At 46.2% G+C, this 22,932-nt stretch overlaps 1 protein-coding gene and 1 long non-coding RNA gene across 10 annotated transcripts in view; one reads left to right on the top strand and one right to left on the bottom strand.

Annotated features, from left to right (window-relative positions):
- Nucleotides 1-865: 865 nt before the first annotated feature.
- LOC120383307 lies at nt 866-15,988 on the bottom strand. The gene is made up of 3 exons (XR_005588402.1): nt 15,714-15,988; nt 9,836-9,897; nt 866-1,247 (listed from the first exon to the last, which is right to left on the bottom strand). It is a non-coding gene; the product is annotated as an uncharacterized LOC120383307 (long non-coding RNA).
- Nucleotides 15,667-22,932, top strand: part of STX8 (syntaxin 8) — a 168,855-nt gene continuing 161,589 nt past the window's right edge. For 3 of the 9 annotated variants that reach the window (XM_039501276.1, XM_039501268.1, XM_039501278.1), the window contains exons 1-2: nt 17,098-17,153; nt 22,805-22,931. In XM_039501276.1, coding sequence (XP_039357210.1) covers nt 17,113-17,153; nt 22,805-22,931 — 168 coding nt within the window. In that variant the 5' untranslated portion in view covers nt 17,098-17,112. Of the gene's footprint in view, nt 15,813-17,097; nt 17,154-20,553; nt 20,589-20,674; nt 20,731-22,804; nt 22,932 lie in introns of those variants that run through there. The other 6 variants (XM_039501271.1, XM_039501273.1, XM_039501269.1 and 3 more) reach the window with 6 other exon arrangements.

Below are 22,932 nucleotides of genomic sequence, written 5' to 3'. Positions count from 1 at the left end.
AGCTGCCTGAGGTAAGCGCTGCACAACCAGAGCCCGAATCCCCTGCCCCAGGTTGGAATCTCCTTCTGCACCCTAACTTCATCCCAGACCCCGCACCCCCACCCCAACCCCCTACCCCAGCCCTGAGCCCCATTGTGTCTTTGGTGACCTAAACCCTATGAGCCATTGCAGCTGCAAGACCCGTGGGTTGTGGTAATTGTGGGTTGATTTTTTTTGCCATGTTGGGCCTTGTGGACATGGAAAGGTTGAGAACCAAAGTGTGCAGATTGAGGGGGGTTTGGTTAGCTTTATAATCCAAGGAGCTTTATAACAAACTAGGGCTGGAAGTGTGTGTATGTGGGACTGTGGCGTGTAAGCCAACTTGGGGTAATAGCCCTGTCCATTGCTTTTCTCATTTAGCATGGCATGAGGCTTGAGAGGTGGGCAGGCACTTGCTGCTTTCTCTTCTCCCATGTAGACCTATGAGGGGACCAATGAACTGTCAGAATGGCTCAGCCCTGCATTTGGTATCCTGCTCCAGTAGTGGCCACTGTCACAGTTAGGGCGACTGCACCTGTATTCCCCTGCTATAGTCCACCAAGGGCACCCACAGTCAGGCTTCTGCCTCCCCTGGCTGTCACGTGTCTCATGCCCTTCTAACCAGGGTATCTCCATCCGACACAGCTCCCCGATTCTACTGCGACCTCCTCAGCAAAGTCAGACTGCCTGAGCAGGCCTGCTTTGCCTTACTCCTCAGAGGCAGTTAGCTGTGCAATTGCCACAGTCGTAAGTTACCATGCAGCACTTCTTCTGCAAGCACATTTATTCTAAAAGTCAATGCACTACAGAGAAAACATACTAAAGACACTAAAAGAATCTACCCGCATGCTAAGGAGTCCAGCAGAGACCCCTCCAACTGTCTCCAACATGGGTTCTGGCATGTGAGTCCTTCAACCCCACCACCCCTTCAGGGGTCTCTTGTGGTTACCAGTTCATGACAGCCACAACTGAGAACAAGCACCCTCATGAACAGTTCAGACTTTCCTTTATTCCTTTGCGTGGGGAGGGGCTTTGATCAGGCCTTTCCAGAAGTAGCTAATTGGTAGACGATGGATTTCACTCCCCAGGTGTAGCTTCAAAAGGCTGGCTTCAGAGGGCAGAATTTGCATTTTCCATTTCACGCGTATTGTACCAAACAGTTCTTTGAAGTTCCCAACATTTCCCCCAAGGTTTACATTAGTCACTCTCCTAGAAAAGATACCTACAATCTGGGAGAACACAAACAGTTACATTTTATTACAATGGATCCAAAGATATTAGGCTTTATTCAGTAAGGTTTAGCTTAATTCAGTAACGTTTATTGAGGATACCGCAGGAAATTGCCAGCATGCAGCACATGCTTAAGGGAAGGTGCAAGAAGCCTCATAATGGATCATTATTGAATAACCTGCCCATAGGAGAAGCTTCAGCTTAAGCACAGTCATTGGGTAGGTAGCTTACATCTATGATCATGCTTTTGTTACCCAAAATGTTATGTGACTGGGTAAATAACGCTTCCTTATTCACTTTCTCCACACCATTCATGATTTTATAGACCTCGATCGTATCTCCCCTTAGTTGTTTCTTTTCTAAGTTGAACAGTCCAGCCTTTTTAATCTCTCCTCCTACAGAAACTGGTCCATGCCCCTGAGCTTTTTTTGTTGCCCTTCTCTGTACCTCTTCAAATTCTAATATATCTTTTTTGAGATGGGGCAACCAGAACTGCACCCAATATTCGAGATAGGGGCATACCATGGGTTTATATAGTGGCATTATGATATTTACTGTCTTATTAGCTCTTTCCTAATGGTTCCCAACATTCTGCTAGCTTTTTTTGATTGTGCGGCGCATTGAGTGGATGTTTTCAGAGGACTCTCCACAGTGACTGCCAGATCTCTTTCTGGAGTGGTAACAGCTAATTTAGACCCCATCATTTTGTATGTGTAGTTGGGATTATGTTTTCTTAGGTGCATTTATCAACATTGAATTAATTCTGCCATTTGATTGCCCAGTCACCCAGTTTTGTGAGATCCTTTTTTAATTCTTAGCAGTCTGCTTTGAGTTCTACAGGCTAATTATGCTTTGTGTAAGAAATTCCTTTAATTAGTTTTACATTTATTGTCTTCCAATTCCATTCTTGTACTATGAGAGAAATGGTAAACAGAAGTTCCCACTCTCCTTTCTCCATGCTGCTCACTATTTTCTATACCTCTCTCATGTCCCCTTTTATTCATCTCCTCACTAAACAGTCCCATCTTTGCAATCCCTCATCCCATTAGAGCTTTTTCCAGGCCTTTAATTATTGTTGTCACTCACCCCTGATGCCCCACCACCCCCATTTCTTCTCTGTAGTATAAGAGATGGGGTGACCAGAGCTGAGCACAGTATCCCAGGTGAGGGCATCACATCAGTTTCTCTTATCAGCAAGCCAATATTTTCTATCTCCTGTTTTACACCGCTCCGTAAGTGGTTTGCTTTTCTCCCCATCACTGTACAGTGAGTTTCCCCTAAGCCTTATGGATGAATTTCCCCACCAGTGAATATCAAAGTCTGTAGCTAGGGACCTAGAGAATTCAGCTAGTCTTTGGTTTACCTTCCTTGCTGGGAGGTATGAGTGAAGGATTAAGGGTGAAATTCACCCTTGTACAGGGATCTGGAGCAAGGCCTGGGCATTCCTTAAGGAGATGGGGGTGACATTCTGGCCCACTGAAGTCAATGGGAATATTTGTCACTGATTTCAGTGGAGCCAGGATTTTGCGGGGGAGGGATAGTTCAGTGGTTTGAGCATTGGCCTGCTAAACCTAGGGTTGTGAGTTCAATCCTTGAGGGGGCCACTTAGGGATCTGGGGCAAATAAATCTGTCTGGGGATTGGTTCTGCTTTGAGCAGGGGGTTGGACTAGATGACATCCTAAGGTCCCTTCTAACCCCAATATTCTATGGTAAGTGAATTGACCTGAATACACTCTAGCATGATCTGGTCAGCCAGTATCGCACTGGTGATGGAGCCTTCCTCTGTTTATGGAGGAGAACCACTCTTACAGGGAGCTCCACTCACTGCTAGTCTGGTGCTTCCTCCTAGCTGCTCTGGGGATTAGCTCATCAGATCAGTGCCCTTCCCCTGGTTGTACTCCACCTCTGCCACTGGTCTGCAATCCCTCTCATTCGAAGAACTGCAGCATCCTTTTCATGACTCAGTTCTCTGGCCAGGTCATTCAGCGTTCCTTCCTTCCAGCGTATATCAAAGTGTTTCCTTCAGCAGTTCTAGGCAGTTTTCTCATTCACTGCTGCAGGTACCACTCCTTCAGTGGCTGGTAGGGGAACCCAGATCCACTCTCTACTCCAGGTTCCAGTCCAGCAGTTCTGGGTTTTCCTCTCACTGCTTCTTCTCTAGATTGCTTCCTACCACTTCTAGTTCCCCACCTTCCTCTGGGAGTAGCAACTCCAAACCCTCCTCCCAGGGAGTGAGTGCTGCCCCTGTCTGTTGCCAGCTTCCTGGCTTTATAGGCCTTGCCTCTTCCTGCCCCGCTGAGCCTGCTTGCAATAAATTCCTTGCTCCCTGGCTCTTCTTCCAAATGCAGCCTATGGAGTTAACAGGCCGACCTGGCCACCTTAATCCCTTCCAGTCTTGTGTGGGATGGACACTCCCATCACAATCACTTTCATTCAGTGGGGTCAAGTGCAGAGCACACAGCAGGACCTAACCGCAAAGGCATGAGCACTAAGCAGCAACATTTATGGAGAGATCAACAGACGTTGCAGGGAGTTTGTAAATATGATGGCAGGAAACATCTCTTTGTCATAACTTGCAGAAATACTGCAATAATAAACTTGTGTTATGAGAGTAATAAAGCATTGCTATCAATGTCCCCCCAGCAGCTTCTGGAGCATCAATCCATTGTGGTAAACCCAGGACAAACAGCTACAAGAGAAGGGGTCGGGTGGGGGAGGGTAGTAATTAGTCCGGGGGGTGGGGTTGTTAAAGGGCCTCTCCCAATCCACTGAGGAGAGATAACCATGGGGAAATAAGGTTCAGCTGGAAAAGGGGTTACTAGGGTACTAATTAGGTTCAGCTGGCTCCAACTGCTTGAGACTTTTTTAAACCCTCCCCTACCGGGAGGGGAGGTGGAGGACTAGATGTAGCAAGACACTGAACCCTTCCAGGAAGGCAGGCTGCACTCTCCCCCCAGAAGGGAAGGAAAACTGGCTGGGGAAAGGAATAGCTGCACCCTGTGCTACCAGTAAGGATTTGCCTTGCCCAAGCCTGTGTCTCCAAGGCAAAAATGACTGAGCCTGTTGAGGAGGAGAAGGTACTTTGCCATACCAAATATAAATACCTGGATGTATTTGCAGCAATCATACAGGGGAAAAAAATGTGCCTAGCAGATCTTGCATGATAAATTCCCCACAACATTTTAGGACTTTGTTCTTATTTGACTACAGCATATTGGAAAGGAATTGGCTCTAAGAGGGCCTGGAGAAACCACCTTGTTTTACTGTGTAGGCTCAGCCGAGCGAGCCTATGTATTTCCCCCTCATAGGCACCCACATCCAAAATATTTACCATGTCAACATTCAGCTATGTCCTGACTTCCTTATAGTCCAGCCCTGCCAGTGCCCTGCGTATCCGGTCAAAACGCCCATGCATTTCAAATTTAGAGGTGCATACCTGGGGGAGTATGGTTATTGGGGAACATGTGGCCCTATGGGAGGGGAAATACTGTCAGGGGGTATGCTGTGAGGGCAGAGACAGCAGTGTCAGCCTGGCCCGTGATCCACAGATAGAGCACCAGCTAAGGACCTGCAGAAGAGAAGCTGGGGTATAGCCGGGAGGGTAGTATGTGTGTGTGTGTGAGACAGGCAGACAGACAGACCATGTCTGGAGGGGCATGGTGGGGTGAGGGGACCGTCAGCTGGCAAAGTCAGAAGGCTTGCCAGCTCACGGAGCTGTCACCAAATAGGTGTTGTCCTTCTGCAAATACTGTTTGTGGTACATTATTTAGAGGCCCTACAGGCCTGGATGCCAAAATATTATATTAATGGGGATTATTATCATAAGATCAGGAGCTGAAACAAGTGAAAACATATTAACTTGTTGCCTGTGTGATAGGATCAAGGTGAGAGAGGCTGGCTGAAGCCAAGGAGACAGCCCTCAGTGTTCTCAGCCCACTACAACACACTGAGGAAGACACAATTCCTGCCTCCAAGGAGCTTCAGGAGACAGGGGTCTTCTGTAAACCGACAGACATACAATATGGATGCATCGTGGTAGGAATGACCGTGAGCTGGGGTTGAGCACAACAAGGATTTTCCCCCCACTAGCTCTAGCAGTGCTCCTTTGTTGGAGGCTGCACAGGGCGTGTGCATTTTAAAGAGAAACATGAACGTCTAAAGCTGCGATCCAGCATGACCAAGCTGGTAACCTCTGCTCGTCCTTGGGCTCACATGGCCTGCTGGGGTATGCAGAGGTGCATGGAGAAAACTGGTCAAGTGTAAATGACCTGAGCCAACATTATTTAGTTAATAGTAACAATAATAAATAACCTTTCCTATCACACCTCTCATCTCAAAGGATGCCACATCACTTTATAAACATAACCTGTATCTAGAGATGAGGTAGTGACAAGTTTAGTGTCACTGAATGCAGCCACCTCTGGGATGGAACATGGCAGCTGTTTGACAGTAAAGAGTAATGCCACACAAACAGTTAAGGACCATGGCCTACACATGGATGCTTACTTCCATGCAGAGTCCTAGTTGGACGTTTCAATCAATTGTAACTTCGGAGGCAGAATGTAGTTACCCACTGCCAGGTTTGGCCAGCATGATGGATTAAAGAGCTCTTCTCTTCCAAAACATCTCATGGGATCGTTAATGAGCACAAGCAGCCAGGTCACTAGTTTTACAGCTCTCCAGAAATAAAGCAGCTTCAGCATGGCAGCACCAGCCTGCAGAAGGCATGCTGTTTTCAGGCTCTCTGCACAGGTACAACGGTGGAGAATGGTTTGGAAGACTCATCTGAGGGAAGGGATCAGAAGGACACCCCATCGACCAGAAGGCATGCGATGCATTGTCCTTGGGATGGGGGTTCCACAACCACCACTCCCAAGAGGAGGAGACGGGTGGTGGTGGTCGGGGACTCCCTACTAAGTGGGAAGGGGGGTCATCCATCTGCTGCATAGGTGCCAACTTCCCCTCTTTCCATGGGTGCTCAACCCCCCCCCCCGCCCCTGGCCCTGCCCCCACTCCACTCCTTCCATGAGGCCCTGCCCTTGCCCCGCCTCTTCCCACCCCTGCCCTGCCCTCATTCCAACCCCTTTCCCAAAGTCTCCGCCCCCTCCCTGCTCATATTCCAACTCCTTCCCCAAATCCCCCCAGGGCCCCGCCTCCTCCCCTGAGTGCACTACATTCCCGCTCATCCCCCTCCCTCCCGGAGTCGGCGCCTATGATCTGCCGTCCAGACCGGGAAACTCAAGAGGTGTGCTGCTTGCCTGGAGCTGGAATTCGGGATGTGATGGAGTGTCTGCTGAGAATGATCAAGCCCTTGGACCGCTACCCCTTCCTTCTCCTCTACATGGGCGCCAGTGATACTGCCAAGAATGACCTTGAGCGGGTCACTGCAGACTATGTGGGTTTGGGAAGAAGGATAAAGGAGTTTGAGGTGCAAGTTGTGTTCTCGTCCATCCTCTCTGTTGAAGGAAAAGACCCAGGCAGAGACCATCGAATTGTGGAGGTAAATGTGTGGTTGCGCAGGTGGTGTCAGAAAGAGGGCTCTGGATTCTTCGACCATGGGATGTTGATCCAGGAAGAAGGATTGCTAGGAAGAGATGGGATCCACCTAATGAAGAGAGGGAAGAGCATCTTCACAGGCAGGCTTGCTAACCTAGTGAGGAGGGCTTTAAACTAGGTTCACCGGGGGATGGAGACCTAAGCCCTGAGGTAAGTAGGGAAGTGGGATATCGGGAAGAAAAACAAGGAGGAGGGTGCAACAGGGGAGGCCTCCTGATTCATACTGAGAAAGTAGGGCAATCGGCTAGTTATCTTAGGTGTCTGTAAACAAATGCAAGAAGCCTGGGAAACAAGCAGGAAGAATTGGAAGTCCTGGCAAAGTCAAGGAACTATGATGTGATTGGAATAACAGAGACTTGGTGGGGTAACTCACATGACTGGAGCACTGTCAGGAAGGACAGGCGGGGGAGAAAAGGTGGAGGAGTTGCACTGTATGTAAGAGAGTAGTAGGATTGCTCAGAGCTCCAGTATGAAACTGGAGAAAAGCCTGTTAAGAGTCTTTGGGCTAAGTTTAGAGGCGAGAGCAACAAAGGTGCTGTCGTGGTGGGCGTCTGCTATAGACCACAAGGCCAGGAGGATGAGGTAGATGAGGTTTTCTTTGGACAACTAACAGAAGTTTCCAGATCACAGGCCTTGATTCTCATGGGGGATTTCAATCACCCGGACATCTGCTGGGAGAGCAATACAGCAGTGCACAGACAATCCAGGAAGTTTTTGGAGAGTGTTGGGGATAACTTCCTGGTGCAAATGCTGGAGGAACCAAGTAGGGGCTGTGCTCCTCTTGAACTGCTGCTCACAAACAGGGAAGAATTGGTAGGAGAAGTAGAAGTGGGTGGTAACCTGGGCAGCAGTGACCACGAGATGGTTGAATTCAGGATCCTGACAAAAGGAAGAAAGGAGAGCAGCAGAATACGGACCCTGGACTTCAGAAAAGCAGACTTTGACTCCCTCAGGGAACTGATGGGAAGGATTCCCTGGAAGGCTAATATGAGGGGGAAAGGAGTCCAGGAGAGCTGGCTGTATTTTAAAGAAGCCTTACTGAGGGTTCAGGAACAAGACACCCGATGTGCAGAAAGAATAGTAAATATGGCAGGCGACCAACTTGGTTTAACAGAGAAATCTTCTGTGAGCTTAAACACAAAAAGGAAGCTTACAAGAAGTGGAAACTTGGACAGATGACATGGGAGGAGTATAAAAATATTGCTTGAGTATGCAGGGGTGTAATCAGCAAAGCCAAAGCACAATTGGAGTTGCAGCTAGCAAGGGATGTGAAGGGTAACAAGAAGGGTTTCTATAGGTATGTTAGCAACAAGAAGAAGGTCAGGGAAAGTGTGGGACCCTTACTGAATGGGGGAGGCAACCTAGTGACAGATGATATGGAAAAAGCTGAAGTACTCAATGCTTTTTTTGCCTCAGTCTTCACAGACAGTCAGCTCCCAGACTGCTGCACTGGGCAGCACAGTATGGGGAGGAGGTGAACAGTCCTCAGTGGCGAAAGAACAGGTTAAGGACTATTTAGAAAAGCTGGACATGCACAAGTCCACAGTATTCTTGCCAGCAAGTTAAAGTCTTGCTTGGATGAATGGATTGGATGAGTGGATTATAAGGTGGATTGAAAGCTGGCTCAACGGGTCGCGATCAACGGCTCGATGTCTAGTTAGCAGCCAATATCAAGCAGAGTGCCCCAGGGACTGGTGCTGGGGCCAGTTTTGTTCAATATCTTCATTAATGATCTGGATGATGGGATTAATTGCACCCTCAGCAAGTTTGCAGATGACACTAAGCTGGGGGGAGAGGTAGATACGTTGGAGGGTAGGGATAGGGTCCAGAGTAACCTAGACAAATTGGAGGATTGGGCCAAAAGAAATCTGATGAAGTTCAACAAGGACAAGTGCAGAGTCCTGCACTTAGGACGGAAGAATCCTATGCATTGCTACAGGCTGGGCACTGACTGGCTAAGTGGCAGTTCTGCAGAAAAGGACCTGGGGATTACAGTAGACGAGCAGCTGGATATGAGTCAACAGTGTGCCCTTGTTACCAAGAAGGCTAGCGGCATATTGGGTTGTATTAGTAGGAGCATTGCCAGCAGATTGAGGGAAGTGATTATTCCTCTCTATTCGGCACTGAAGAGGCCATATCTGGAGTATTGCATCCAATTTTGGGTCCCCACAACAGAAATGATGTGGACAAATTGGAAAGAGTCCGGATGAGGGCAACGAAAATGATTAAGGATCTGGGGCACATGATTTATGAGGAAAGGCTGAGGGAACTGGGCTTATTTAGTCTGCAGAAGAGAAGAGTAAGGGGGGATTTGATAGCAGCCTTCAACTACCTGAAAGGGGGTTTCAAAGAGGATGGAGCTAGGCTGTTCTCAGTGGTGGCAGATGACAGAACAAGGAGCAATGGTCTCAAGTTGCAGTGGGGGAGGTCTAGGTTGGATATAAGAAAAAACCATTTCACTAGGAGGGTGGTGAAGCACTGGAATGGGTTACCTAGGGAGTTGGTAGAATCTCCATCCTTAGAGGTTTTTAAGGCCCAGCTTGACAAAGCCCTGGCTGGGATGATTTAGTTGGGGTTGGTCCTGCTTTGAGCAGGGGGTTGGGACTAGATAACCTCCTGAGGTTTCTTCCAACGCTAATCTTCTATGATTCTGTGCCAGAGCCAAGGGTGAAAGTAACATAAAAGGCTTATCGGTATGGCAGGGCCTCTGGCAGAAGGGGTGGGGCCACAGGCAGAAGGGGCGGGGCCTCGGGCAGAAGGGCTGGGCTGGGGGTCAGCCTGCCCGAGCCAGCTCTTCCATGCTGCCCAGCTTGCACTGCCTGGGCTCCGGCAGCGATTTAAAGCGCCCGGGCTCTGGCTGCTGCTGCTGCCCAAGCCCTTTTAAATCACTGGGCCCCAGGGCAGCTGCCCCTTTTGCCTCCCCCTCTTGGCAGCCCTGGGGGGGCAAAAGGGGCAGCGACGTTAAAGTGCTGCCGTGGCGTCACTTTAATATCTACTGTGTATGGGCCCGTCCCGGCGGCCACTTCTTACCAATATGCTGTACTGGCCTGTACCGGCCCACTTTCACCTCTAGCCAGAGCATAGGTCCACTGCTGAAATAGGAGCGAAGAAAAATGGTCACTTTGATGTTACCAGGGCAAACTCCATCTCTATTGACTTCGGTGGAGTAACACCAGACATGAATTTAGCCCCAGGAGTTTGGGTGCTATCTGAGCAGGTCCCTTCCAGGATCTTTTATTAACCTGGCATTTGGGGCCAGTCTAAAAGCACTTGAAAAACAAATGAAATATATTCATTATAGAAAATACTAGATGTCTTAACTGGTAAAATCTATTTCACTGACTCTGACCAAGCCACTGGAATGACTAGGGGATTTCAGTAGTTCTTTAGTTGGATGTAACTGTTTATATGGAGAATACAGCTTGATTCTTTGAAGTATAAAGGCCTATTGCACAGCTCTGGGAATGCTGGATTCAGAACTTCCTCCAAGACCTTGGAACATTCATACTTTCCCACTCAGAGCAGTAAGTTGGTCAGACACTAGAGGTTATTAACTCACTGAAGGACACAGCCCGAAAATTTACATAAATATTGAACAATTGCTCGTTTATTTGCCTCTACCTGTTTCTTTGCTTCTTCCTATATTTGCCCCTTTATAAAGGAACAAAAGAAGGTTGTCTCTATATTATCATAATAGCATTCCGAAGCCCTAAACAGCATCAGGACTCCTCTGTGCTAGGATGCTGTACAAACACCTAAGAAGAGACAGTCTCTTCCCACAAGGGCTTACAATGCAATGTAAAGTAGTTTTTGAAGATTACATAGGAGCCATATACATTTTAAAGCAACAATTAAATTGTTCCACAAACCCTAGCGTCGAGAGCCAGGTGAAAGGTGGCCTTTTACACAGAAGGAACAGTGAATTTGTTAGGAGTGTTTCCATTAAATTAAAAAATAATTGAGTGGAAACAGCTTTATTAAAGAAATAAACATGCCCTGGCAATGTTTGCAACACAAACACCTGCTGCTTCATGCAAGTACACTGTGCAAAGCCACCCACTCCCATCTGTGGCTGGCCAGAAGGTTGTGCCGTTTCAGATGGGGGGGGGGGGTAAGGGGCAACTTTACCTGTCATTCCTGGGGCTACCTAAGCACTTGAAAGCTCTAGTTTTTTGGCAGATAACTTAGCAATTAGCTGACAGGAGCCCTGTATCTAATTCCTTTATAAAAGAAAGAAAATTAAATAAATATTAGACCCACTCAACTCTAAGAACATGTTCTGACATCTTGTGGCAAGTCAGTTAAGGGACACTGGTTAGGTTTAAAATCTTAATGTAAATTCTTACTTTATTACTAACTCTGTGGAGAGAGATACCCCTTCAGGACTCCTGGGTTCTATCCCAGCTCTGGGAAGAGAGAGGGGTCTAGTGGGAAAGAGCAGAGAGCAGATACATCTGGGTTCTATATAAGAACATCAGAATGGCCATACTGGGTAAGACCAATGGTCCATCTAGCCCAGTGTCCTGTCTTCCAACAGTGGCCAATGCCAGGTGCCCCAGGGGGAATGAACAGAACAGGTAATCATCAAGTTGCCCTGTTGCCCACTCCCAGCTTCTGGCAAACAGAGGCAAGGGACATGCAGAACATGGTGTTGGATCCCTGCCCACTCTGGCTAACAGCCATTGATGGACCTATTCTCCGTGAACTTATCTTGTTCTTATTGGAACCCTGTTATAGTTTTGGCCTTCACAGCATCCCCTGGCAAAGAGTTCCACAGTTTGACTGTGAAGAAATACTTTTTTTTGTTTATAATGGTACAGACCTCTGGGGGACACAACTATTTACCTCTCTCCATTCCCACCTTTTATTCCACCCTTTGTTTCCTATCTTTTAACAAGTGCCTGGCAGTGCTTTCAGAATCATCCAAAAATCCTTAATTTAGTTTATTGATGAGCCTTTTGTTATCTTAATCACCCTGCCTCTGTTTATAAACAATCTCCCTGCCTCCAAGGCTGTGCTGCTCCCAGCTTCCAAACTCATCACATATCTCAGTCAAGCTGTTGTTAGGAGCTCGGTCTGGGGCTAGGGTGAGTAGACTTCCCCTATGAAACTTGGGGGAGGGCTAGATCCATCCCCTGCTCCCCCCACAAATGGTGCCCATGGCCCCAGCTTGTTGGACTCAGCCATCTGTACTTCTGTTATGTCTAGGCTTGACTGTTGCAGATCTTTGTATCTAGGAATGGCGCCCTATGCCCTGGCAAAACTCCAGCTAGTTCAGAATGCAAGTGGCCCACCTGCTTGCCATTGCATGTTGATGACATGCATGTCCCTGCTTCGCTGCTGTCTATGCTGATTCCTACTCAGGACAGAGTGCACTTGAAGGTCTCTGTCCTAATATGTGAAGCCCTCCTAATATGGGCCCTGGCTGCCTGATAGACCAATTCCTCCTCTGCAGCTCCAGGACTGCCAATCCCAAGCCTTCAAATATCACAAATCAGGCCCCCAGAACTATTGAGATGGTTTAAAAAAATGAGATTAAAAAAAGGGAATCTTTTTTTATTTGCCTTCTGGTTTTTGAGCCCTTAGGGGTCACCTTTTCAAGCTTTTCTCCATTAACCTTGTGGTGTCCAAGGCGAAATGCAAACCTCACTTCTTGAGCCAAGATTTCCTCCCTCTCATGCTTTTCTATTTTAGTTCCCTCCTGCTCCTAAAAACTAATTTAATCCTGCTTCTTGCTAGCAGGGAAGGAAGAAATATTGTCATCAGTTTTTACTCTTGATGGATACTCGTCTACTGTGCCAATGGGTACCAATATAAGAAAGAAAGAAACTTCAGGAGAACCAGACAGTGAAAAGGGCTAAAAACAAAAGTGAAATTAACTAGTCTGGTTTCACTGTCCCAGACTATTCTCATTTAATCTGAGGGCTGTTAGCTCAAGCACTTCATCTAACTCCCATGCTACAGGATTACATGAAAAATGAAATGATCTCTAAGTGCTTGTGTAACCCACACACCTACTGCGTGTGGTGCTGTGTCCTATCTAGTGGCACTGAGACCACTAGAAAGATGAGAAAGATAAAATGAGTTTGCTCTACAGCCTTAGCTAACAGCCAGTTGGTTTTCCGCTCATGCACTAAGCTGCAGAGGTCCCAAGTTCAATCCTGCCTGCTGATAACTGAGGTTTGTTAGCATTACACTTGTCTATAGTAGGAACTTTTTGCTATTTTTTTCCAGAGATAGTGGCAATGGTGGGACAAAGACAAGAGCATTTTCAAAGCTTTGTGTTGTGCAGACCTGGTCTGAACAGGGCTAGATGCAGGGCTGTCCTTATGGGACCCTACACAATATTATTAAACTGGTGCCCCTATGCCCGATGACAGCCCAGCTCGCAGCCCGCTGAGGGGGGAGTGACGAGGCAGCAAAGGATACTGAGACACCCGGCCTGTCTCACGGTGGCGAAGAGTCACAGTTCCCTGCAGAGACCCCTGTACCCTCTCACTCATGCAGAATGCGTGGTACCAGCACATTTGGCTCTGTGAATATGGCCCCTGCCTAAGGACACTGAAGCGTGCACTGGATGTGCAGGACCCAACCTGCTCTTACCTGCTGTCATGGGCAGCGGGTGAAGCTGCCGCTTAGGGAGGCTAGCTCCCCAGCCCACCTCTTCTGCCTATGGCCCCACTCCTGCTCCCCCCCAGGCTCCATCCCACTGTCTCTCTTCCCTCTTCCACCCTGCTCACCTCCTTCCAGCCAAATCCCTGAACCCAAATGAAGCAAATGACATTTGAAAAAAAACACTCTTCTGGAATTTCTTTCTAAAGAAAATGGGACATGTTTTCCACTGCATGCCAGATGGTGAAGACTGGACATGCAGAAAGTACCTAATTAAAAGCACTAAACTTGGGAATAAAAAATGTCAGTCACAGGTTTTTTGATATGCCCTGAAGTTTGTCAGAGATTTATTTGAAAAAACTTTGTAGTAAGGGTGTGTCAGCTGTCTTGCTGAATACAACGTTAAATATTATGGAATACATGATGCAGCTCTTCTCTGTTTTACATTTTCTTAATCAGTATTTTCTAAGCTGATTTTATATTTTAAGCTTTCATAAAGTAATCATTCCAGATTACTACATATTTAACTCACTGAAACAAAGACATTATTTTAAATTAATCAGCCACAGAGGTTTAGTGTGTTCATAATAATGTTCATTGCTTTTAGAAAAAAGAGAACACTAATTTACTTTGTGTGATCTCCATAAAAATAGACATGTTTATGAAATTTCACCAACTTTAAAAAATGTTTCCAAAGATTTTAGGCATAACAAAGGATTTTATATCTTAATATGTACTGATTTTGCTGGAGGGTTCTCTTAAGACTAGTTCATCAGATAGTCAGAAGTAAAGAAAGGGAAACTCTTTATCTAGCTATCTGGAAGGAAAGGGGTGTTGTCCCTTTAAGGGCACTCTTCAAGGGGTGGGGGCTGAAGGGAGAAAGGGATGGACAGAAAGGAGAGGAAGACTTTGGAAGCAAGTTTTTTTTACTATAGTAATTAAAATTAAAATGTGTATTTTAGATAAGGGTGCTCTTTTCAAGGATTTATTTAAGAAACTATATGTCTGAAAATCCATGCATTTAAGGCTAAAGATGTCTGTGCATCTAAAAATCTATGCAAGAGTTTTTTAGAGATGTGATTTTATAATCTTCACCAACTCACTAATGAAATGAAATATTTTTAAAGCAAATGTTAAACTAAGGTCCTGTAGACTGACATGTGCTGAGTAAATATTACAGTAATGCACAACTGTTTTTGTTAGTAAATTCAGAAACTGACAGTATATACCTAGGGGTTGGCAAATGCCTTTTAAATAGCTTCATTACCACCTGAATGGCTCTTTAACAGTTTCGATGTTGTGCTAGTAGGGCTGGCAGGCTTTTTCACTTATAAGTTACTGGATCCCCTCGGGAGTAAGAGTCACCAGGCTGCAGCAGCCAGCTGTGGGAGCCTGCAGGATGGGTCAGAACAGGGATAGGAAGAGGCGTGAGGGTGGACACTAAGACCCGGGAGTGCCCCAAATTTTCAGGTGTTCTAGGCAGCCTCCTATGCTGCGTATGCTTAAGGACAGCCCTAGCTACATGACACAGTGCCCAGTGGGGTTGTCCAGTCTAGTCCTTTCACCGTTGCTACAACCAAGGAAGCTGACTGAGTGAAGCGACAGAGGGAAATCCTAGTAGAGGCAGCCTGTAATGGATTGTTAAACTGTATTGCACTATTTGGCTAGTAGATGGCGCCATGTGTAAAAACACCTGGTGTAAAGGCACCTCAGCCATACCTGGCAGAGCCTTAAGGGATCTTATGCTGAACACAGCTAGCTGGGGTGGATTAGCGAGTCCTGGGTCAGGCAGCCCAGATCTGGGACAGAAGAACGTGACACCTAACAGCAGGCGCTAGGCCACCTGCCCCTCCGTGTTTCATGACAGCAAAGAAGGAGAGTAGGCTGCAGGCGCCAGGTGGTAAGCCGCCCCCCGCCCCGGCTCGTGGTGTCTATAGGGGGGTGCACATGCTACTGGGTTTAACAGGCACCAGGTAGCTGGAGGCAGAGATGTACAGAAGATTCACAGAGCAGTTGTGTGGGTGCAGCAAGGTGGCTGCACGGGAATGCCTGATGTGCACTAACACTGCCCCTTGACTGTGTGATCTGCCCCCTCAGCGGGGGGTTGTGTGATCCGCCCTCCCAGTGCAGCCTCCGGGCAGTTGTATGACCGGCTTCTCCCATCCCCCCCCCCCGCTACAGGGTGCCTGAGGGGCAGGGCTTGCCTGATGACCCCGCCTCTCGGGCAGGACCCGGATGTAGATCGCCCTCCTCCCCTTCCCTTTCTGAGCCTCTGCGCGCGCCGTAGTCAACTGACCTAGCCCGGAAGTGTCCGGAGCCTGGCTACGAACTCAGCAGCCCCGACCGGTGCCAGAGAGGGGGAGGGCCCGGGCGCAGCGATGGCTCCGGACCCCTGGTGAGCGGGTGGGGGGCGACGGCGCCTGCGCTCTGTGTGCGACTCCTTCAGTCCCCCCTCCCCGCCGCGAAGCGGGGCCAAGCCCCCAGCTCAGGGCAGAGACCCCCGGGGGGGGGGGGACAGTCTCCCATCTGCCCCGCCCTGCGGGTCCTTACGGGCCAGGACCGGATTTTCCGGGGGGGCTTTCCGCCCGTCCCCCATCACCCCTCCCAGGGTTGGTGTCCGTGACACTGACCCTGCTCGGCTTTTCAGCGCCCCCCCCCGCGCCGGATCTAGCACCCAGGCTGCGCTGCCTGCATGTTCAGGGGGTTATGGACCGTGTGTGTGTGTATTATTGCGCGGGCCCCGTTGCAGAGCAGGATCCCTTGTGCTAGGTGCTGTACAAACCCAGAACAAATGGGCCCTTCCTGCCCAAAGAGCTGCCTATCTAAGTCAGGGCTGTTTGGTTAGTGCACAGGAAGCGAATGGCTAGTAAGAATGAGGGTCACAGTGAACATTATACCTTTTAACTTAGCCACATTGCGGGCCAGATTTTTAAAAGAACTCATCCTATTGGAGGAAGGTTGGGGGCTGATCTCTTCTGAAAACCGGGCCTGCAATGTGCTCAAGGAAAATTGAAGCTAGCTGACCCTCCTAACAACCTCTCCCAGGCATTTGGGTCCACTGTGACATTTACTTAATAAACTTGGATCCCGATTGACACTTCAGTTCATAAGCAAAAGCTTAGTGTAAAATACTGAAACAAATATATGGCCTTAGCATTGTTCAGTTGACTTGGTTGGATGGGTATCGTGTATATTTCTGTGGGCAGGGCCGGCTTTAGGCCTATTCCACCAATTCCCCCAAATCGGGCCCCGTGCCCAGTGAGAATCCCGTCCCTGGCTGAGCCTTTTTTTTTTTTTTTTTACTTTTATCGCTCCAGGTCTTTGGCGGGCACGGCGCGTGGTCCTTGCTGCCGCTGAGCCGGCGCCGAGGAGAGGACCGCTGCGCTGCGCTGTTGCTTTCGAGCACTGTCCGACGAGAGTACAAGCCGTTTGGTTTTTTTTTTTTTTTGTTTTTTTTTTTTTTTTTTTTTGCTTTTTTTGGCTGGCCTGAGCTGTTGGGTTTGGGCCGCATTTTTCCTTCCTCCCTGTCTGTGGGTGGTGAAAGATTAAAAGCAGATGTAAAAATGTTTGTTATAAATATATGTAATAGAACTTTGGAAGATTAAGTACAAATATTAGTTCATAATTCCTATACAGCAGTTTCCTCTTTAAACAACTTTACAAAAAAAAAAATAAAACCACTCAATACCTTGGTGATGGGTGTGTTACAAATACCTACTTCACTGTTGTGTGATAGGTAGGTAACTATTATGCCCATTTTACTTTATTACAGGTAAAGCTCACAGCATTTCACTTTGCCTTACTTGCTTATTGGACTATCAGATAATGGTCTGTCTGTATATGCAATTTCTATTTAAGTTGCTCTCTTTAGGAACTCTGTTTAGTTAAAATCTATATATCTAGGTTGTCTTGGTTAATGAAGAATTAAAGTCTGGTACTGTAATTAATGCAAATCAACATGGGTTTATGGAAAATAGATCTTGTCAAACGAACTTTATCTTTTTGAATGAGGTTACAGGTTTGATTGATAAAGGTAATAGACTTATGTAAGGTATTTGGCTAGTAATGGATTAAAAACTGGTAGGTCTTAAAATGTAACTGTAAATGGGGAATAATCAGCAAGTGGATGGTTCTCCAATGGGGTCCCTCAGGGATCGGTTCTTAGCCCTACTCTATTTAACATCTTTATCAATGACCTGGAAGGAAACATAAAGTCATCACTTATAAAGTTTGCAGATGGCACAGAAATTGTATGAGTGGTAAATAAGGAAGAGGACAGATTGCTGATTCAGGACTACCTGCATCCCTTGGTAAACTGGGTGCAGGCAAACAGTATATGCTTTAATACAGCTAAATGTATACACTTAGGCACAAAGAATGCAGGCAATACTTAGAGGATAGGGACTCAGTCCTGGGAAGCAGGGACTCTGAAAAAGATTTGGGAATAATAATGGATAATCAGCTGAACATGAGCTCCCAGTGTGACACTGTAGCCAAATAGAGCTAAAGGAATCCTGGGCTATATAAACAAGGGAGTCTCAAGTAGGAGTAGAGAAGTTACTTTCCCTCTATATTTGGCACTGGTGCAACCACTGCTGGAGTACTGTGTCCAGTTGTGTGGCTCACAATTTAGGAAGGATGTTGATAAATTGGAGAGGGTTCAGAAAAGAGCCATGAGAATGATTAAAGGATTAGAAAATCTGCCTTATAGTGATAGACACAAGGAGCTCAGTCTAGTTAGTTTAACAAAGAGAAGGTTAAGGTGTGGCTTGATTGCAGTCTGTAAATATCTATGTGGGGAACAAATATTTAATAATGGGCTCTTCAGTCTAGCAGAGAAAAGTCTAATATGATCCATTGGCTGGAATTTGAAGCTAGACATTTTAAAATAAAGTTTACATTTTTGACAGTGAGTGTAATTAACCATTTGAACAATTTACCAAGGGGTGTGGTGTATTCTCTGTAACTGTCCATTTTAAAATGAAGACTAGATGTTTTTCTAAAATATATGCCTTAGGAATTATTTTGGGGAAATTCTATCACTAGTGTAACAGAGGATCTCTCATGATCATAGCCTTGGAATTTATGAATCTGTTAATGAAAATTAGTAGATCTTTGGCATTTAATATTGCGTGCTTCTTATAATTGTGCTGTAGGTACATGGCTATAACTTAGTTTATTTTTGCTTTTTTGGCACTCAAATTACATCTATTTAGTCTTGTCTATTGGATTAGTCTTAAACTATTTCTCAGTTACTTTTTATAAACTTAGTATATTTAGATCAGTATGCAAATATATTGGTATTACTACATTTTATTATTGAACTTCTAGATATAAGGGTACTGTGGTGGGGTTCCTGGGGTGCAGCCTGGTCTCACTAACCTGAGTTATCCCTCTCATGCTGTGATGCTGTTGTTAAGCCACACCAAACCTCTGGCAGGTACTGCACTTACATAGACATCCATAGGCAGGGACACGCCCAGCTGAGTTACATGAATGATTTGCCAGCCACTCATGAACCAATAATAGAGAGGCTCCAGCCAGTTCCCCCCAGCTCTCCAGCCTTGCACCCCGAACTGTACCGTCTTGCCCTGGTCAGAAGCCTGGTCAGAAGCTCATTACTGAGTCCACCCATCCATCAAAGTGGAGAGGACACATACCAGCCTTTGTAAACTGAGCTGAGATTTCCCAAGCACTTCAGCCAAAACATGTTGTTTTAGGTAAAATATAAAACAGATTTATCAAGTACAGAAAGATCGATTTTAAGTGACTATAAGTAACTAATGTAAAGATCAAAGTTGGTTACTTAAGAAGTAAAAATAAATTCACAGTCTGAGTTCTACAAACGAAAGAGGATTTGAATCAAGCAGTGTCTCACCTTGACAGATGGTACAAGCAGGTTACAGATTCTCAGATCCTGGGACTCTTTTTCCAGTTTGCGACTATCCTCCCCCGTTCAAAGTCTTTGTCCTCCAGATGTTTGTTGAGGTGGGGGTGGGATGGGGAGAGAGGTCCAGTGAAGATGTCACTTCTCCTCTTTTATAGTTTCTTCCAGCTTGCTGGGAAGATCCATGCTTGTCACACGATGGTCCGCCCCCATTGGTCAAGCAGTCTCCATTGTCTGTGTATTCTCTCTGAGAAGTCTTCTGGGAAGGTCTCTGGGAAAGTTGGATTCCCTTTAATGAGCCATCAGCACGTCTCACTACTCCTTTGTTGTATCTGGAAGGCTGGTTGTGGGTGTTCCCAACTTCACAATGTATTTCAGTAACACACTCATAGCAAAAGGTCACAACTTCCCATACAATGTTAGCACATACAATCCAAGAGGATATTAATGTCCAACAGCATTAATATTAATTAATGGTCAACAGATCAAGACTTTTAAAATACTTCAAAAGGCATACTTTGTACAAAACATATAAATTATATGACAATGGAGAAATATGGGGATTCCAGGGTGCCACTCTCAGGTACAGAGTGTCACAGGTACATCTGTTTGTTTGTTTTTTTTTGTTTTTGTTTTTTTTCAAATAAAAAGATTTAAATTGAAACACTTACAATATTTAGTTTATGGAAAAATACAGTTGTTGACATATTATTCAAACAATTCCTTCAGCTTACAGCTCCTTATGCACAAAAAGAAGCCTGTGAAGTTCTACACTACAGAATTTTTATGGCAAAATATTTATTTTATTATGTTTCTCTTTGTTTCCTGGGGAATCTAGGCAGTTGCACAGTAGAGGGTGTCAACTTCTTAGGCAGTAGGATATTGAGAGTGATGGACTCACCCTTTCCTCCTTTTACATTTAAAATGAAGGATAATGCTTGTCACTTATAGCAACTTTTAGCCATTGATCTCAAAACACATTACAAAAGTGAGAAAACATCACTATCCCCAGGTTATAGATTTGGAAACTGAGGCACAGAGTGTAAGTGTGCTGGCCAGTAGAACACAATAAGTGAATGGCAGGGCTCAGGGTAGTCCAACGTCCTGTTCACTGGAGCCAATTTCTGGCGTTCGTTGTACCACGAAATCTACTGACGTCAGTGTGGTTGCAAGGGGCGATGGAGGACTGAATTTTGCTTACTTTATTTTAAGGTACTTCTGTTTTCTAGCAGCAAAGAGATTTGGTGGAGTGGAAGGATGGTCTTGAGGCTACAGCACAGGATTGTGAGTCTAGTCTTCTCAGTTTTGCCATGGATTTAGCATGTGACTTTGGGCATATTCCTTCAACCTTGTGCTGCTTTATTTCACAGGTTCATAGAATTCAGGGCAGAAGGGACCACTAGATCATCTAGTCACACCACTTGGGGTATGGTAGGCCATTAAAATTGACCTAGTTTACCCCTGTGTTGAGCCCAGTAATTTGCATCCTTATGTACAGTAAGACAAGGGATACTTCATAGGTGGGAACAGGGAGGGTTTTGAAGCTAAATTCATGAATGTTTTCATAGTACTCAGAGATCCTTGAATGAAAAGTGCAATACATGTGCAAAGTTTTAATGTTAGTGATGGGCAGGAAAGAAATGCTGTAAATTAGGAATTAGACTTTTGAAGTGAATTAGCTAATTACAGCGTTTCTTTGGGTACTTTCCAGCATGATTAACCTTTTGAGGCCAGGCCTTCCCTCTTTACTTTTTTTCAATTTATGGCATGGAACCCCCTTCATTTCATTATGTGATAATTGCCACACCTAAGATGCATCTTAGCTTGAAGGAATGAGGATACATATGTAAAAATTTTTAATGATCCGCTTCTCTCTGGGACCATCCATAATCTTTTTTCTTTCTTTTTTTTTTAAAATAGCCCTGACTCAGTGTATTGCTGTGTTTTCCTCTTAGCTCTTCTGATTTATCATTAATTGGAGTGAGTCACGGTAATAACGAACTTAGCTTATTAGCACTGTGTCATTGCAGGAATCGGTGGCTCCTACCATAAGGCTACTGGTTGGTGGATATTTACTTTGCATTATATTTCTATAACTGTATCTTTGGGCTGTTTATCTGCCTCAACAATGCAAACCAGGACTGTAAATATCAAACAAAATAACTAGCTGATGGTTCTCATTGACTTTCTTCTGTGTCAGCACTGGGTGTCATTAATGATTGGAGAAAGTGTGAAGGCTTTCTGCACTCAGTGAAACCAGGGTGTCCTCAAAGTTCTCCAGTGGGAGCCCCCCCTTATCTTTTTAGAAGAAGTCTCCAAGGGTATGTCCGCACTGCAGCTGGGATTGTGCTTCCCTGTGTGGGTAGACAAATACGTGCTAGTGTGCTAAAACCAGTTGGCTGTGGTGGAACAGGCAGTAGCTAGGGCGAGCCACTCAAATATGTACCCAGGTGGTTGAGTGTGATTGTACTTGGATGGCTAGCCTGAGCGGCTGCAGCCACAGTACTAATTTTAGTGCACTAGCTGGAGCAGAGCTAGCATGGGTCTGTCTACCGGTCATGGGAAACACACTCCCAGCCATAGGCGCTGACTCTGTGGGTGCTCTGGAGCTCAAGCACCCATGGAAGAAAATAGCGGGTGCTCAGCACCCACCAGCCACAGTGATTCCAGTCCTGGGGCTAGCCGCTGATCAGCTGTTATGCGGGCCCCAGAGCTGGCTGCTGATCAGCTGTTCTGCTTGTGGGAGACAGAGAGGAGTGAGCCCTCAGGCTCGTGGAAGGGGCCTTGGGAAGAGGCAGAGTGGGGGAGGGGGCGGAGCAGGGGTGGGAAGAGGCAGAACGAGGGTCTGGGCTTGTGGGAGCGGGAGGAGCAGGGGCGGGGCAGGGCCTCGGGGCGTAACAGGGGAGGAGCACCAACGGGGAGGGGGGAGAAAGTGAGTGCCTGTGCCTGCGCCTGTAGTGTTAGACTTATCCTTAGAAAACATTGATGCTGTATAAGATGCACCTTCTTGATCCATGGCTCACCCAGTGCTTGCACCTATTCTCTCTCTCTAAAATTTCCATGTGAATGAAAGAGGCTTCAGTCTGCTTTGTTTTATGTAAATTAGGTGTAGGCCTTATTCTCCTCACAAGCTCCCATTGTGGCCCTTGGTTGAACAAAGTTTTCATGTCCCAGTGATTAGCCAACCTCAAATTACTGAATCTGTATAGCACAGCATCCTGACATTGTTCATTTAAATCCCTTGTTGGGACTTTAACATTCACTGATTCAGTGCTTTCATATAATCACTGTGATGGGTGCATTAGAAATCCCTGGGGAGATAGGTGTTCGGTGTCACTGCAATATGTTGTTTGCTTTTAGTAATTTGATGAACTAACTCTCTAGGCTTGTGGCAGACTCTCTAGACACTTGATTAACAGAGGAGAGACTAAAACCAAGATCCTTGGCGCAGAGATGACTGGGAGAAGTTTCTTAACTGTCTGAAATCTTTCTGTTTATAGGTTGTCGATGTACGATTCCACTTGTCACATTGCACAAGAGATTGCTGAAAAAATCCAGGAACGTAATCGATGTCAAAGAAATGGTGAAAATTCAACGAAGGTACCATATCTTCAGGAAAGATCTAATG

This window comes from Mauremys reevesii, linkage group 15, assembly GCF_016161935.1.
Source record: "Mauremys reevesii isolate NIE-2019 linkage group 15, ASM1616193v1, whole genome shotgun sequence".
NCBI classification, from domain to species: domain Eukaryota; kingdom Metazoa; phylum Chordata; order Testudines; family Geoemydidae; genus Mauremys; species Mauremys reevesii.
Note: the sequence above shows the minus strand (reverse complement) of the source record. Positions and strands in the feature narration are given on the sequence as shown.